Consider the following 18,743-nt stretch of genomic DNA (forward strand, 5'->3'; position numbering starts at 1 on the left):
GTAAATAATTTTAATTAAAGTTGCCACAGTATTAGTATACTTTTGAGACAGAGAGAGAGAGAGAGAAACAGAGAGACACAGAAAGAGAGACAGAGAGAAAGTTGAATACATAAGCATTGAAAGTGCTTTCTGTCTATCTAGATGCCTATTTTGACACGCCCTGTGTATTTGGAATCCTTCTTAATATTTCCTCATCTTCATGTGATGCAATATTAATAATAACATAAATATTTAAGGTCACTATTTCACTTTTAAATATATGTGTACACATTATTTTTACAACTAAGTAGTAGTTTCCCAATCAATCCTGTGTGTGTGTGTATGACAGAGAAAGAGAGAGAGGGAGGGAGAGAGGGAGAGAGACAGAGACAGAGACAGAGACAGAGACACAGAGAGAGATGTGTGTTATATGTATTATCAGTTAACTGAGTGAGTAAATTAACTATGATAGTTTTAAAAATCTATAGATTAAATTTGAAGTACCAGGTAGTTATTTCATAGGGTTTAACCACAATTACAAGGGGAATCTGAAACTAAGTAAGTATTTCACAACTTTTAACTCTAAAGGAAAAATAGTGTAAAATAACTCCTAATAAGTCATCATATGATCTCCACAGAGATAAAATAATATAAAGATAATGGACAATATGTAAGTAGAAAGAACAGGTAGAAAAATAAGCACCAATATCTGGCTGATAGGTAAAAAACAGAATAAATAGTATCAAGTAGGGAGAAATCACAGCTCTAAAACTGAAATACAATTTCTGAAGTAAAACAGTAACTTAAACAGCTCAAAAAAGATTTTTCAAATACTCACTCTGTGAACAAATTATTAATTAAAAGTAGACTGAATATTTACTTATTCTAAGAAAACTCTATTGGGATCATAGACACTCAGGAGTTATATGTTGTCTATTAATAACAAATAAAATTAGGAAAATAAATGTTTTTCATAAAAATTATTGGCTTAGTTTAATTTAAAACATTTAGGGCTTTATTTTAAAATTATGCTATTAAGTAACTGATTGCTTACAAAGTTCATCTACAAAGAACTGAATTCTAACAGGAAACTACTGATATAACATTGCTTTATAGGGAAACATATTTTATATCTGCTAAAATGGAATAGCTACTTAAGCTTGAATGGTTAGCTATTTTAATGAATAAAAAAAGCACTTCACAGAGAGTAGCATCCTAACACCACTTACATTTGATACAACACAGTTCAAAACATATACCTGTAATTTATCATTTACAAAAGCAGTATTAATTTGTGTTCTAAATTCATATTACCTTAAGAAGAATTCCGATAAATGTAAAAATGTTACAGCTTCCCCCATGAGATTTTTAAAAGAGAAATGTATTATTGTATCTCTTTAGATTGTTTTGTGTATATATTCCAAATAATAATAATAATATTAATGTAATTTCCAACACATATCATCCAATTTTCCAAGTGGTACCTGAACAATGAGGTTGTGATCCACTCCAATGGCCATTTAATTGGCAAGTCCTTGATGACTGGCCAAGAAGGGTATGCTTTCCTGTGCAGGAATAGCGAACAGTGGACCCAAAGGTATACTTCTCACCAGACAGGACTGCATTAGGAGGAACGCCAGGGTGTCCACAGTCAATCACTACAATACATAATTATTGAATATAACATTTTTTATATCTCTATCAAACAACCTGCACCAACTTTTTATGAAATAAATCAGAATTATCTGCTCTAATATACACATCATCCAGAAATCAAATATCTATATGACAGTTGAAGTTACAGGAGTTATTCTGTCATCCCACTCACCCTGAGCATGAGTTTAACAGGAACATTGTAAGTAAACTTAAATGATTGAATCGGTATAAGATTGTATGTGTGGGGGTAGTGAGTGTGTGTTTATATACATATGTGCATGGGTTGGAAGTATGTATGTGTCTAGATAAGGATGTGAAAGTTAGGGAGAGGAGTGATGTAGATTGGCTAAATAAGTTCATATAGGATTCAAAATGAGCCTATACAAAAATTAAAAGGGAAAAACTTAAGGGTAAAAAAGAGGGAATGAAGGTGGATCTGTGACACACAATGTAGACTACACATTATGTAGTCCAGATTCCACTCCAGGCCATTAATGAATAAATTATCCTGTATAAAGAAAATACTCAGTGGCTTATCAACCAAAACACAGCTAAGCCTAGCAGAATCAGATGTTAACACATTGAGAATTATCTTTATAAGCTAGAAGTAGCTTGGGAACTTACTGTGTGCTCCCTTTTAGTTGTAACTTGGAAAAATACTGAGCACAATATGACTCTAAAGTATTAAATAGCACACAAGGAGACATAAACTTAATAAAACCCCTGAGTACTTAGCACAGTACCAGGGAGTGCTATAGGAAATAAAGAAAAGGTAAAAAGTAAATAAGAGCTAAGAAAATCTGAAGGAGTTCATGTTTTCAGGTCCTACAAAAGATTTTTAACTTTAATGTTGTAGCCACACAAGGCTAAGTAAGTGAATTACTTAAACCATTAGACTAGTCAGTCTACAAAAAGAAATCAAATGCATTTTAAGCAAGGGATCAACAATTGATTTAATTATCTGCATAGAATATGAAATTAGATAGACACTGTATAAAGTTTTGTTTCTTTGTTAGTTTGTGAATGAGTACATGAATGATGCCACTAATTTTTCAAAAAATCTTACCCCATGAACATAAAGAAAGTGCCTCTTAAATAAAACATGATCATAAAATAATTTTATAATTTAGCCATTTAGTATAACCAAAAATTACTTGCACAATGCTTTCTTGATACACTACTCCTTCAATCTATAAAGTTCTTCTCTCTCCTATCATGTCCAAGATTCATCAGCTCTGAGATGTAAATATATTTGAGACCTATCAATAAGCTGAATTCCTAGAATTCATGTTCACTTCTCTATGTCTTCACAAAATTTTGATTTATTTCTGTTAAATTACTGTCTCACTACACATGTTAATTGTATGCAAAGCTGCTATAATTTATTTTATTTATATTCTACAATCACAACATATAACAAAATGCACTCATATGCTGACTGACTTGAAAGATGATGTGTATTAACATTTCTTATGTGCATGTACCTGTATATAATAAATACTTAAAGTCAGTAAGTATTAAGTAACACCTTTGTCTAATTTCTCAAGTATTTTCAAGCACTTGTTGCTGTTTATATTAAACTAATTTTGCTTTAAATGAAATTTGAAATATTAGTACAATAGAAAATAAAAATATAGTTTATTCTCATGGGATGGTAACATCATAGAGTATGAAATACATCTGCTTTTAATATTCTATCTGCTCCATAAAGGTTCAAAATCAAGGGATGACAGAGAACTATTAATCACATTATTACTAATAAAAATGGCATTTGGGCATTGAATTGGCAGGATATAGGGAAGTGTAGTTTCAAAATAAGACAATACAATCAATATGCTTCCTTCTGATACACAGCCCTAAATATTTCATAAAGACAGTAAATATACATGTTCCTTCCACGGCATTATCTCAAGGAAGAGTTCCCATTATCTACTTACTGATACATTCTGGTAAAGGTTTGTCCCATTGTCCATTTGGTTGACATATCAAAACTGAAGATCCAAATAAGAAATATCCAGGATTGCAGTCATAGAATACCACAGTGCCATAGGTGAAATTCCCATGTTCTATTTTACTTTCTCTTTTGGAATTGGCTGGAATTCCGGGATCAGAACAGTTGACCACTAAACAAATGACAAATTTTGAAATATATGTTTGGAATAATATACATATACTTATATAGATTTCCATTAGAAACGTAGTTGCAAAGGTAAATTTAATCAAACAAACCAAAGATTCAAGGAATAATATTAACATTTTAATGGGATATAATGGACTGAAATTGGTTTGGCTGAAAATATTGGAAAAAGGAAAACTTTTTGCAAAATTGTTTTGAACAATAGCAACTCCTAAATATTACACTGAGTACAGATTTAACCTTTCAAGTTTAAACAATTAGAAAATGGAAGAAAATGATAATTTGGTTGTTACTTTATCAGACAATACAAAATATACGTCTTTGGAAGTGGAAAAAACACAAAACAATTATCTTTAATATACTTCTATAGAGAGAACAATAAATAAACGTCTAATGCAGGTATCATGGTAATTTAGGCCTCAAACATTGTTTTGTTTTGTTTTGTTTTTTTCCGGTACACGGGCCTTTCACTGTGTGGCCTCTCCCATTGCGGAGCACAGGCTCCGGACGCGCAGGCTCAGCGGCCATGGCTCACAGGTCTAGCCGCTCCGCTGCATGTGGGATCTTCCCCGACCGGGGCACGAACCCGTGTCCCCTGCATCGGCAGGTGGACTCTCAACCACTGCGTCACCAGGGAAGCCCTAGGCCTCAAGCATTGGTTAACCAAAAATATGAAGATTGTCATACTGAGTGAAGTAAGTCAGATAGAGAAAGACAAATATTATCTGATATTGCTTATATGTGGAATCTAAAAAAAAAAAACAGTACAAATGAACTTATTTACCAAACAGTACTAGAGTCACTGATGCAGAAAACAAACTTATGGTTACCAGGGGCAAAGAGGGGGAGGGATAAATTGGGAGATTGGGATTGATATATACACACTACTGTATATAAAATAGATAACTAATAAGGACCTGCTGTATAGCACAGGGAACTCACTCTACTCAGTACTCCGTAATGACCTACATGGGAAAAGAATCTAAAAAAGAGTGGATATATGTATATGTTTAACTGATTCACTTTCCTATACACCTGAAACTAATCCAAAATTGTAAATCAACTATACTCCAATAAAAATTATAAAAAATATTTAAAAAATTGAAAAGTTCCATTGATTATGAAGCAAACTGCAAGTAAAAAAGATATAAATGATTTTATATACAGCCATAAAATAGGTACAAGATAACATAGTTAAGCAGCTGAAATAAAGTTTGTCAGTTTTGACTTCTAAAAATGTTAAAAAATAAGAAAAAGGAAAGCATTGCTAATGAGATAACATCAATATTAAATATTTTTGCTTTATTAGCTGAAAATTTTCTACTGTTCTGTCCAAACTGTTTCAAATGTTATCATGCGTGTCTAAACAGACACATTATTACCATGCCCTAAGCTGGAATATAGTTAGATTTTTACCTTTGCACATTGGTGGAGGATGACTCCACTGTCTGTTGGTCTGGCACTGTGCTTTTGTTGGCCCTTGCATAAGATACCCAATATTGCAAGAGAATGTTACCACATCATTAAAGTTGAATCCATTTCCACTTGTTCTTCCATAAATTGGACTACCAGGGTGACCACAGCTCACAGCTAATAGCAACAGGGCCGGGGTGGGAGAGACACAGAACAGAATAATTAGTTATCAATTATTACATGAAAATTATACTTAATCATTTCAAAGAATGTGGAAAGAAGGCCACTTTCGTATGAAAATATACTTAAAGTAATTTTACTAATGCAAAGGAACAATTTAGAATGCCAAAATAGTCTAATATAGAAATATTATATTAGTAAGTAGACAATTATTTATAATTGTAGTAATTACATGCAAGTAGTACACAGATATTTAAAGTTCTATGATAGCTTTTCATTCTATTTCATTTTAGGGAAAAATACTGAAATTCAAAGAAATTTGGGAAAGACTGAAATTCATATCACTAGTTAATGGCAAAAGGAATGAAACTAAACCAAATTTCCTTTTCTAGTTAAGTTTAAGAATTGCAGATAAATGAAGGCAATTTTTTGTATTTAATTTTGAAATAGTTTCTTTTAATATTATTTATCCAACCATTTTTATGATTAATAGATTAGCAAAATCTTGCTTGAAGAATAACTTAATGTGACTGCAATAAAAAATGATGCCTTATGCTGTAGAATCTTAACATATTGAGATACCAATATTAAGATTCCCTAAACCAATCAACCTTACTGGTATAGTTTCTTCACTATTGATATTTAATAATTTAGCACAGTTTTGTTTGGAAATAATGGTATCAATTAGATGCATTATTTACATCGTTTAGAGTTTTGGTTCTTTTTTAGAGTTCATTTAGTGCTGGCTTTTCCCAAACACTCTGTATTCCTGTGAACTGTTTTATTGCATTATCTCACTTTATTAATCACAGGAAGTCCAGTAATACTGCTTCATAACTGGGCACAGTGAAAGACCCAAGTCACTTTTAGTACTTTAAAAATGACCCAAGAGCAATTAATTTTCAGCTGTATTGTTAACGTCAACCTATTCATTTGAAAATGTAACTGCATCTTATTCTTGTTTAAAATTATTGATAAAGAAACCTGTTTTACCCCAAGGGCCAATTTCCATTTATAGTCTCAATTATTCAGCAAGAAAAATAATGGTATTAGTTGCCTATGCTTTGATATAATGAAAGGCAAAAAATCTGGGATGGATCCAGCATAATATTGCTGTCTTTAAATCATTAAACTGTCTGCCCCCTATACACACACACCACAGAGAAGCAATTTTGCTAACTATATGTTCTATTATCCTATTAAATCTCAACACATTAATGTATTTTCTATTAAACTAGAACTCCAAAAAAATTCTGTTGATTGGATAAGAATTTGACAATGATAGAATTTATAAATATGGATGTAACTGGCCACAAATTAAATATTTCCTGTGAACCCATACTTAAAGACCCATGCATTATTTCTCTGAAGCATCCAAAATCTCTATCATTTGATCCTATAGTCTTAAAATTACAATGTATTTACAGTGTTTATTCTAATTTTTTAACACCATTTTTAATACAAATGTCAGTGATTGCTGATGGAAATTATTAGGAGAAAAAAATAAGAAATATATGGATAATTTACTTTCTGATCCAAAATAGGATAGACTGTGATATGAAATACTGTGTACTGCTGGGTATTCAGTGGAGTAAGAAAAAATATTAGAGTTATTACTGAGCTATTTTAAAATTCATTTTATCCTTCATGTATAAATTCACATCTAAATTAACTTAAAAGATCAGATGGATATCTGTTGAACTAGTAAGATCTTTATTAAAACAATTCCAAAATTGTTCCAAATCCACAAAGTAATGACAGACTTTCTAATATTTCTTCCACTTTCATGGTGGATGGTTTTATATGCTTCTGAACACACCCTACTTTAAAGACTAGTGTGTGTCAGTATAAAAAAATGCACTGTGAGAACTTAGTTATTTAAATACACACACACGTGCACACACACGTACATATGTGTGGATCTGTCTATATAATCATTTCTCTTACCTAAGAAAAAAATTACTGGTAATTGCAAGAGAACTAAACAGAGGTCTCTAATTACTTTTGCCATGCTTACTTACGCACACAGGATGGAAGTTGACCAGACCAGTTGTGATCCTGTTGACATATTCTCACTGAAGAACCAATCAGTCGAAAACCAGGATTACATTGATAAACAACTGTGTCTCTGTATCCATAATTTTCTCCAATAACTTGACCATTCACAATAAGCTCTGGAATTCCACAGTGGCCCGCTGAAATTGGTCAAAATAATATTTTTAATATTGTGATCTAAGTTTTATTATGATTTGTATATTTGTATACATATATAACATTATTAATCTTTAAATGTTTACTTAGAAGTATGCCACAAATAAGGCAAACACAATTATGTAACATTAAGATAACTGTAATATACTTTAAAAAATGCCTACTATTTGGGAATTAAAAGAAAACACACTTCCAGTAACAGTTGGGCCTGGAGGAAATTAGCAAACATTTCAATATGTATAAAAATGAAAATATAGCATGTAAAATTTTGAGGAATACCTATAAAGTACGCTTAGTGAGGAGCTTTACAGTGTTAAATGCTTTTACTAGAAAAGAAGAAAGATATAGGATGAAACAAGCAATATTTCACTTTATGAAAAGGAAAAAGAAGAGCAAAATAATGAAGAGAAAAAAAAAGGCCAAAATAAGTAGACAGAAGAATATACTAAAGACATTTACAGAAATCAAGGAAATAGAAAAATAATAGAGAGCATTACCTAAGCTAAAAATTCTTTCTTTAAAAATAAGAGAGAAGGTTCAAATAAATAAAATCAGAAATGAAAGAAGAGAAATTACAACTGATAGCACAGAAATATAAAGAATTATAAGAGACTACTAGAAACAATTATACACCAACAAATTACAAAAACAGGAAGAAATGGATAAATCCCTAGAAATTTACAATCTTTCAAGAATGACTCTTGAATAAATAAAAATCTGAACAGACCAATCACTAGTATGTGCTTGAAACAGTAATCAAAAACCCTCAACAAACAAAAATCCAGGATCATATGGCTTCACTGGTGCATTCTACCAAACACTCAAAGATTAAATAGCTATTCTTCTCAAACTTTTCAAAAAAAATTATAGAGCAGAGAAAGCTTCCAAGCTTATTTTATGAGGCCAGCATTACCCTGATACCAAAACCAGATAAGAACACCACAAAAAAAGAAACCTACAGACTAATAACCCTAATAAATATAGATGCAAAAATCCTCAACAAAATATTGGCAAACCTAATACAACAATACATTAAAATGATCATACACCATGATCAAGTGTGATTTATTCCAGGGATGCAAGGATGGTTCAACATCTTCAAATCAATCAGTGTGAAATACACATTAACAACATAAAAGATAAAAATCATATGATCACACCGAGAGATGCAGAAAAAAACATTTGACAAAATTCAACATCCATTTTTGATAAAAACTTTCAACAAAGTGGATGTAGGGAGGCAATGTACCTTAACACAATAAAGGGCATATATGACAAGAACCTGCAGCCAATATCATATTAAACAGTGAAAATCTAAAATCTTTTCCTCTAAGATCAGGAACAAGACAAGGATGCTCATTCTCCTCACTTTTATTCAACATAGTATTGGAAATCCTAGCCACAGCAATTAGACAAGGAAAATAAATATAAGACATCCAAACTGGAAGGGAAGAAATAAAACTATCACTATTTGCAGATACTATATACAGAAAATTCTAAAGATGCTACAAACTATTAGAAGTAATAAATGAATTCAGTATAGTTGCAGTATACAAAATTAATATACAGAAATCTGTTGTACTTCTATACACTAACCATGAATGATCAGAAAGAGACATTAAGAAAACAATCCCATTTACAACTGCATAAAAAAGAAGAAAATATCTAGGAATATGTCTAATCACAGAGGTAAAAAACTTGTACTTGGAAAACTATAAAACACTGATGAAAGAAATTGAAGATGACACAAACAAATGGAAAGATACCCCATGTTCATGGGCTGGAAGAATTAATATTATTAAAATGACCATACTACTCAAGGAAATCTACAGGATCAGAGAAATCCCTATCAAAATACTTTTCACAGAACTGAAACAAATAACTCTAAATTTTGTATGGAAACATAAATAGCCAAAAGAATCTTGAGAAAGAACAAAGCAAGAGGTATCACACTCCCTGATTACAATCTATACTACAAATCTACAGTAAACAAAACAGCATTGTGCTGGCACAGAAACAGACATATAGACCAATGGAACAGAATAGAGAGTCCAGAAATAAACCCACACTTATATGATCAATTAATATGAAGGAAGCAAAAAAATAGAATGGGGCAAAGGCAGTCTCTTCAATAAATGGTACTGGGAAAATTAGACAGCTATATGCAACAAAATAAAACTGGATGACTTTCTTACCCCATATACAAAAATAAACTTAAAATGGATTAAAGACTTACGTATAAGATCTGAAACCATAAAACTCCTAGAAGAAAACATAAGCAGTATGCTGTTTGACATCATCCTTAACAATTATTTTTTAGATCCTTCTTCTTTGACAAGGACAACAAAAGCAAAAATAAACAAATGGGACTACATCAAACTAAAAAGCTTTTGCATAGTGAAGGAAACTATCATCAAAACAAGAAGTCAGTCTGCTGAATTGGAGAAGATATACGAAAATCATATAACTGATGAAGAGTTAATATCCAAACTATATAAAGAACACATATAACTCAATAATAAAAAAAACCCCAAATAGTCCAATTTAAAAAATGGGAAGAAGATCTGAATAGACATTTTTCCAAAGAAGACATACAAATTGCCAACAGGCACATGAAAAGATGCTTAATAGCGCTAATCATCAGGGAAATGCAAATCAAAACCACAAAGAGGTGTCACCTTACACCTGTCAGGATGGTTATTATCAGAAAGACAACAAGAAATAACAAGTGTTGGTGAGGAGGTAGAGAAAAGGAACTCTTGTGCACTCTTGGTGAGAATGTAAACTGGCCCAGCCACTATGGAAAACAGTAGGGAGATTCCTCAAAAGATTAAAAATAGAGCTTCCATTCCACTACTGGGTATCTATCCAAAGGGAAAAAATAAATACTAATTCAAAAAGATTTATGCACCTTCATGTTCATCACAGCATTATTTACAATAGCCAAAATATGAAAGCAACCTAAGTGTCCCTCAATTGATGAATGGTTAAAGAAGATATGATACACACAACACACACACACACACACACACACACGTGCACATGCACAATGGTATACTACTCAGCCATAAAAAAAACAGAATCTTGCCATTTGGAATAACATGGATGGGCCTTGAGGGTATTAACCTAAGTGAAATAAGTCAGACAGAGAAAGACAAATATCACATGATTTCACTTATATTTGGAATCCAAAAAACAAAAAAAGCAAACAAAACAAAACCTAGAGTCACAGATACAGAGACCAGATTAGAGGTTGTCAGAGGGAGGAGGGTTAGGGGGAATGTGAAATGGGTGAAGGGGATTAAAAAGTACAAAATTCCATTTATAAAATAAATGTCATGGGGATGTAATGTACAGTTTGGGGAATACAGTAAATAATATTGTATTAACTTTGTAAGGTGACAGACAGTAACTAGACTTACTGTCATAAACATTTTGTAATGTATACAAATGTTGAATCACTATGTTGTACAACTGAAACTAATATAATACTGTATACCAGTTATATCTCAATTTAAAAAAAAAGAAAAAAACTATAGTAGACTAAGCAAAGAGAAATATGTCACTGTAACACAATCAAGGTAGTCAAAAGTTAGACGCTTTAAAAAAGAAAAAGTCAACAACATTGTTAGACTCCTAGCTAATCCTATCAACACACACAAAAAAGAGAGAACAAAATTACCAATAACAGGAATGAATGAAGTGACATCACTAAAAAGCCCACAGATGTTAAAAGGATAAGGGAATATTAAGAACTGCTTTATGCTGATACATTTAACAATTCAGAATAAAAGGACAAAATCTTTGAAAATTGTATCATCCAAAAACTAACACAAGATAAAATAGAAAATATGAATAGTCCTTTATCTATTAAAGTATTGCAATTCTTAAACAATAACCTCCCCCCCAAAAAAAACAGATCATTTTTTCACAGTAAATTCAATCAAATATTTAAGTAAAGAAGCAAGCAAAGAAACAAACAAAAAAACACCAATCTTACACAAACTCTTAGAAAATAGAAGAAAAAGAATCATTTCCTAACTTGCCTAATGAGGTAACCATAATCCCAATATTAAACCTGTAAAAGACACAGAAAAAAATGTCCTTCATGAACATAGATGAAGCACTGTTTAAAAAAAAATAGAAAATTAATACATGTAAAATACATCATGATTATCTGGGGTTTACCTAGAAATGACCAGTTGGTTTAAGATGAAATATTGACCACTGTCATCTACCATACTGACAGAATAAAAAGAGAGAAACATGCATGGCTATTTCAATAGATGAAAATCATTTGGCAAAATTCAGTACCCAATCATGATAAAAACTAACAACAATTAGCAATATAAGGAAATTTTCTCAACCTTATAAATACATCTAAGAAAAAAAGTTCATATTATATTTACTGATGAAATATTGAATTCTTTCCTCCTGATATAAGGAACAAGACATGGATGACCACTCTCACCAGTTCTGTTTAACATTGTTTGGTGGGCCCTATCTAGTTCAATACACTAATACAAAGGAAGAAAGTAAAAACATAAAGTAGGAAACAAAAAAGTAAAACTATTTCATGCTCAGATGACATATACATAGACAATGTTATTTTAAGAAAATCCTAAAACAAGTAAGTGAACTTGCAAAGAGGCAGGATATTAGATAAATATTTTGATTAATTTTATTTTTATGTACTAACATCAAACAATTGGAAATGTAATTAAAAATGAACAATATCACTTATATTAGTGTAAACACACTAAAGATTCTGTGGAATAAATTTAGCAATAGGTATACATAATCTCTATGGTAAAAAAAAATTTTTAATATTTGCTATTGCAAAAAAAATGAAAGAAGACCTTAATAAATGAATAAATATACTAATGAATAAATACACTAACTTTACCATGTTCAGGAATTAGAAGAGTTAACATTGTTAGATGCCAATTCTCCCCAGATGATCTACAGATAGAATGCAATCCTACAGTCATTTTAAAAATAAACAATTAATAATCGAATTCTAAAACATATATGAAACTTCAAAGGACATAGAGTATCCAAAGTCATCCTGAAAAATAAGAACAAATTTTGAGGACACACACACAAAATTTCAAGATTTATTATAGAATCTATTCAACCAAAAGTGCCAGACACCCTTCTGGAAAATACAAACAAACAAACAAAAAAACACTCAACCTTACTTCATGATATATAAAACAACAAACGACTAAAATAAGTCATAGCTATAAAGGAAAACTGAAAACTGTAAAGCTTCTAGAAGAAAACATAAAAGAAAATCTTTGTGACTTATGGTTGAACAAGGTTTTCCTAAACAAGACACAGAAAGCAATAGCCAGAAAGAAAAAAAGATAGATTTTACAAAAATTGAAAACTTCTGCTCATTAGGACAGCATTAAGAAATGAATAGAAAAGTCATAGGCTGGGAGAAAATGTTAAAAAAAATAAGAATATATAAAGAACGCTATAAGTCGTAATAAAAGGCAATTGAATATAAAAGATACTTCAGGAAAATTTACAGATGACCAATAAGCCCAAGAAATTGTACTCGATCAGTAGTCATCAAGACAATGCAAATTAAATCTTTTAAGGTACCTTTTTGCACCCAAGAAGATGACTAAAATTAGAAGACTGGCTATACCATATGCCGCAGAAAATGTGAGACAGCCAGAACTCTTCCAGAAATTTTATTCCAGACTATGCAACAGAAAGGAATACACATGTCCACAAAAAGACTTTTACACAAATGTTCATAACAGCTTTGCTCATAACAGCCCCAAACTGGAGAGAGTCCATGTGTCCATCAACAGGGGAATGGCCAAAGTTTGGCATATACACACAATAGGATTCTACTCAGAGAATTTTTTTTTAATTACTGATATACACAACAACATGAATGAAAGAGAATGAAAGAAACCTTACACGAAAAGAGTACATAATTTAGGATTCCCTTCATATGAATTTCTAGAACAGGGAAAACTACCATATGGTGAAAAAAACAGAACAGTGACTGTCTCAGTGGGTAGGGGAGGAGACCTGCAGATTGACTATGAAGGGTCATGAGGAAGCAGTCTGAGGTAATGTTAATGTTCTACAACTATAGAGTGTTTAGTTACATAGGTGTACACATTTGTCAACACGTATCTAACAGTGTATTTATGATATGTGCATTTCACCATATGTACATTTACCAACATAAAAAAAGAAAGGAACCATGAGCAAGTATTGAACTCTAGCTGATATGTATATAGAAACGTTTAACAATGCAGTGTACTGAATTTGGCAACTTCAAAATGCATCAAAAAGTAAAATGAATTGATGGATTGATAGAGGCATTGAAGGATGACTAGATATGTGATAAGCAAATACAACAAATGGCTAATCATAAAATCTAGGTGGTAGACATATGTATATACATAGTCAACTCTGAATTGAAAAATTCATAATAATTGGGAGTTTGGGAATAAATACACTATATTTAAAGAAACAATCATAAGCACATTCTAGTGGCCATTCTAGGCCAAAAGTGTCTGGGGCTATAAGGACAAGTTGTTTGCAGTCATGAGAAGAATGACTGGGCTACATGACTTCTTAAGGTTAATTCAAAGCATAAGATTCTAGGATCTGCTTATTTGGCAATTGCACTTTCCTCCTACTGACACACTTTTGAGTGTATATTAGACGTCAACACTACATCCTATGCAAGAATATTGTTGTCTTTATAGACTGAGAGACAATGTTTGCTTACAAACATTCCTTTTATGCCCTGTCTTTCCACAGAACAGAATCAGGATTCTAAATAGGTGAATAAAACCACTTCCTATACACAATATTCAATAAATAACATATAACATACGATAGTAGTTCATCGGGGCAAAGAGTTATAAAATATAGTATCTTAAATTTAGTTTACATATATTTTCAAATGCAGAAGTAAACTAAGTAATCTGTAATTGAAATAAGCATAACCAAAACCAAGTTAGAAACTAGTAAGAAATATTTTATTTTATCATCTAATCCTATATTAACACATAATGATTTAATATCTTTACCATTTTCTTTTTTATATAATAGTCTTACAGCATAGTCAAATAAATATGTGTACACTTATAAAGAAGCCATTGTTACTGGGTTTCCAAGTACACCTATTAACAAATATTCCTGAGAGGTTGAAAAAAAGAATTTTAACCAAAATCTCTAGCTATACCCTTTTAAGTTTCAAATAATGATTGTATCACCATAAATATTTTCAAGCTTATTATCAAAACAATATGTATTTAAACTGCTAAAATATAGAATTTTCTGTCATATGTCATTTTTAAATAGTAAAATTTTAGAGACAAAACACTGTACAAATTTAGCAACACCTTGTTCATAATAATCAGCAATTTTTAAATTAGTAAACCTAAAGATTATGCCTTGTTTCCAAAAGGCAAGTGAGTAGTTATTATAACAATTATTATTATTACCTAATTCAATACTTGCTGTCATTTCTTGAAATAACTTTAGAGAAAAATAAAGCATAAATCATACTATTCTCTTAAGATAATTACTGAAGTCTCTGAAAAAAGGGATAAAGCCTAAATCATAATATTCCTTTAATAATAAGAGAAGGGGTAAGAAGAACTAGCTATTCAGTCTCTTAATGAACAGATTTTTACAGTGAATTAAAAAACCTAAGGGAAAAAAACCCTATTTTCCTAAAATCAGGTTTGAAAAATAGATTTTTAAAGTTTTAATACAAAGTAATACTACACATGTTGAAATGTTAGGAAATAAAAAGGGAGAAAGATATTTAAATGTGGAACTTGTTTTTCTTCTTTAGTCATTACCTTAAGCAAATAGGTGAAAGGAGAATTGACTATGGTTTAGAATGAATTCACTGTTACAGTGATTAATCCAGCTGAGTATGCAGACATTCAGCAATTAGTTTTTACCTTTTATTTTCACCATGCCTGGAAGATAAATGTGTCTCTCCTTAATGACATAAGATTCTCATTTGGAATGCTAGTTGATTAACTTTAAGAGTTATCTGTTTATTAGCTTTTCTACCATGAGATATTTTAAACGTTAAATATTTTCCAGTTTTTATTATCCTTACTGAGTGAATATAAGTTATTATCTCTTATTATGAAAAAGGGCTGCCTTTCTAGAGGGAGAAAAAATGTTTGGTTAAAATGACTTAAAAATCTGTACCTAAGCATCTGGTTTCTGATCCACTCCAAAGACCTGAAGAAAAGCATTCACGTACAGCGGAGCCCACAAGCATGAATCCTGAATCACAGGTAAAGATGGCCGTTGAGCCATATGAAGTTTGAGTTCCAATCTTATTTCCATTTGGAGGTGTAGGTAGTTCTCCACAGGAAATAACTTGAAAACAATAAAAAAATAAAAACGCTTAAAGACGTAGTCAATATGAACTTGTAACAAAACCATGCTGTGATTTGATATATTTACAATTGAAATTTGTAAAACATGTTTGAATGATTATGAAAGTGTAGAGAAAATAGATGACATAATTTAAAATTTATCCCCTTTGAGTTCCCATAAATCTTCTAAGTAACAGTGACATGTGATGAAGATATTTTGTTTGCATTTTCTGCGTAGCCAACCTGGTCACCCAAGAGGTTGTAATGAAAAAATAATAATAACAAGACTAAGGGAGGATAATTTATTAGTCCAAAGTCTTTCTCTGACTTATCAAGTGACATTGGGCAATCCCTTTGACTTACCTGAGCCAGTTTCCTCATTATCTAAGATCATAAGTGCAAATAATTTTTGTTGCACACTCTACAGTTTATAAAGCCCTTTACATGTGAAATATCATTTGATTCTCACTAGAACCATTAGATTATAATTATATTTCACATTTTGGTTTTAGGTTTTAAAAAACTAAAAAATAGAGATTAACTGACTTGCTAGGTCATTCAGAACCCAGCTCTTATAACACCTTCATATTTAAAGACCACAAGTGAAATTTCTTTCTAGAATAAAAACAATAATAGATAGCACTTATTGAGTGCTTTTGTACCAGACACTATTACTAACACTTTATCTTACGCAATTCTCAAAACAACTCTATGAGGTAGGTGCAATCATTATCTGAATTGTGTGCACTAGGATATGGACACATAAGAGGAAAGTAACTTTAATAAGATTCCACAGCCTATAAACAGCTAAATCAAAATTTAAACCTAGCCATTTAACTCAAGAATTGAATACTTAACCACCAGCCTTTATTCTGGCTCCAGCTCTGGCTTTCAGCTCTAGGCTTTAGGATTCTATTAGACAAATAGAAAATTTGCAGACTTTAAAAAATTGCATGTAGAATTTAAGATGTACTGATTGTTTTGAACTAATACCCCAAACAATCCTTTGAGGTAGCTATAGTATTTATTAATATTAATAATATTGATATTTATATCATTTTAATTTCAAAGATGAATAAATGGAGGGCCAGAAAAAAAATACTGTTCTTTCCATTTTTCTCAGTGAATTGTAATTCCTAGATTCCTGTCTTTCCTGCATTCTTACCTGTGGGCAGGAACCTGATCTTATGTAGAACTTAAATTTTTTCTACATAATAAAGGATTGAACACAAAGAAACCAGACAAACATTTGTTCAATAAATGCTTCTGCTGTAGATAATTTTTTTCCTTCTCTTTGAAACATCCTTATCCCATGTGCCCTTTTAATGAAATTATAATGGAAGAAGAATGAGCCTAGAGGAAGATCCTGGGTGAAAACTGAAAAGAGTAAAGCAAAAATTTACAATACATATGCCATATTTTTAGAATATGTAATGTAATTTAGATATGTATTTTGAGATTTTTAATTCATCAATATGATTATCTTATAAAAAATGGCAACCCCCAAATCCTATGCTTAATATGGAGATTAAGAAAATAAATATTCCTAAGTAAAATATTACTAGGTACTTGCGTACTTACTATATATAGTTATGTTATGTTAAAATTTTAGTCTCCATAATTCAGACTTCAAATGTTTTATTAGTTTATTTATAAATTATGTATCCATATCATAAATGCTGTAAAACTGTGTTGAACATGAAATGAAAGGATGAATTTTCAGCCTAACATATTTCCTGGTACTAAGTAAACTCAATAAATGTAGTAAAGAAAGTTCAAAGGAAGATCAAGATATTTCATCTGATTATCCTATGTTAAGTTAGCTTATCTACATTAGACACTAGCTATTTATAAGAATGTATGAAAATAGAATGACTAAGATGTTCAGTTTGATTCAATAAATATTTATTGAGCTCCTGCTGTGAATCAGGTTCTAGTTGATATTTTCAACGTGTAACACCATTAAATCATAATAACTATGAGATAGGTATTATTGTAATTTTCTTGTTTAAGAAATAGAATAACCATCATATAACATCAAAAGGCAGAGGTTTTAATTAGACTCCATGGGTTGAAACCCAATTATCCATCATTTATAGGCTCTGTGACTTGTGTAACAAGATAAAAATTCTTGGGTTCAGTTTCCTTTCTGATAAAATAAATATAATAATATCAACTTATTGACAGAATGGGAACTAAGGAATAAATGAAATAATACATGTAAAGGGCTAAAAGTAGTGTGTAGTTGTTTTAATAAATGATAGACCTAGAATCTAAGGGAAGGATTTCTGAATCCAAAGCCCCCGTTGTTGTTTTTTTTAATAAGCATTTACAAATACCAAAAACAGTTACAAAATTTTAAGATGACTTGAGAATAAATGACCTTTTTAAATAATATTACCTCAATATTGCTCTAGCATATGTAGAAAAAAGAAGTGATCAAGCAATTCAATCACCAAGGATTGCATATGAAATGTTTAGCGGAGTGTATACTTACTTTGGCAATATGGTCTTTCATTTCTCCAACTCCAAGTACCATTAGGAAGACATTCAATAGAAGCAGGACCTAGTCCATGATAACCAGGATCACAGCTGAAAACTACCTTGGTTTTGTATTCATAATGGGAACCATTCACAATTCTCCATCTTCCGTGTTCCAGAGTAAAGGAGTTGATGCTTGGGCATGTAACAACTATACAAAAACCAAAGAGATAAATGCTAATAAGTCAGTCATGTCTGTTCTACCTCTTAATTATATCTCATGTCTATTCAATTCTTAG

General features: G+C 31.1%; 1 protein-coding gene across 3 annotated transcripts in view; it reads right to left on the reverse strand.

The window, feature by feature from the left end:
* Positions 1-18,743, reverse strand: part of CSMD3 (CUB and Sushi multiple domains 3) — a gene marked incomplete at both ends in the record, with an annotated part of 1,083,475 nt that overhangs the window by 61,047 nt on the left and 1,003,685 nt on the right. For 2 of the 3 annotated variants that reach the window (XM_082858355.1, XM_082858353.1), the window contains 6 exons: positions 1,464-1,637; positions 3,573-3,758; positions 5,189-5,362; positions 7,387-7,560; positions 15,791-15,964; positions 18,461-18,655. In XM_082858355.1, coding sequence (XP_082714481.1) covers positions 1,464-1,637; positions 3,573-3,758; positions 5,189-5,362; positions 7,387-7,560; positions 15,791-15,964; positions 18,461-18,655 — 1,077 coding nt within the window. The remainder of the gene's footprint in view (positions 1-1,463; positions 1,638-3,572; positions 3,759-5,188; positions 5,363-7,386; positions 7,561-15,790; positions 15,965-18,460; positions 18,656-18,743) is intronic. The other variant, XM_082858354.1, reaches the window with a different exon arrangement.

The sequence above is a fragment of the Leucopleurus acutus genome (assembly GCF_964270905.1).
Source record: "Leucopleurus acutus genome assembly, chromosome: 17".
NCBI lineage: Eukaryota > Metazoa > Chordata > Mammalia > Artiodactyla > Delphinidae > Leucopleurus > Leucopleurus acutus.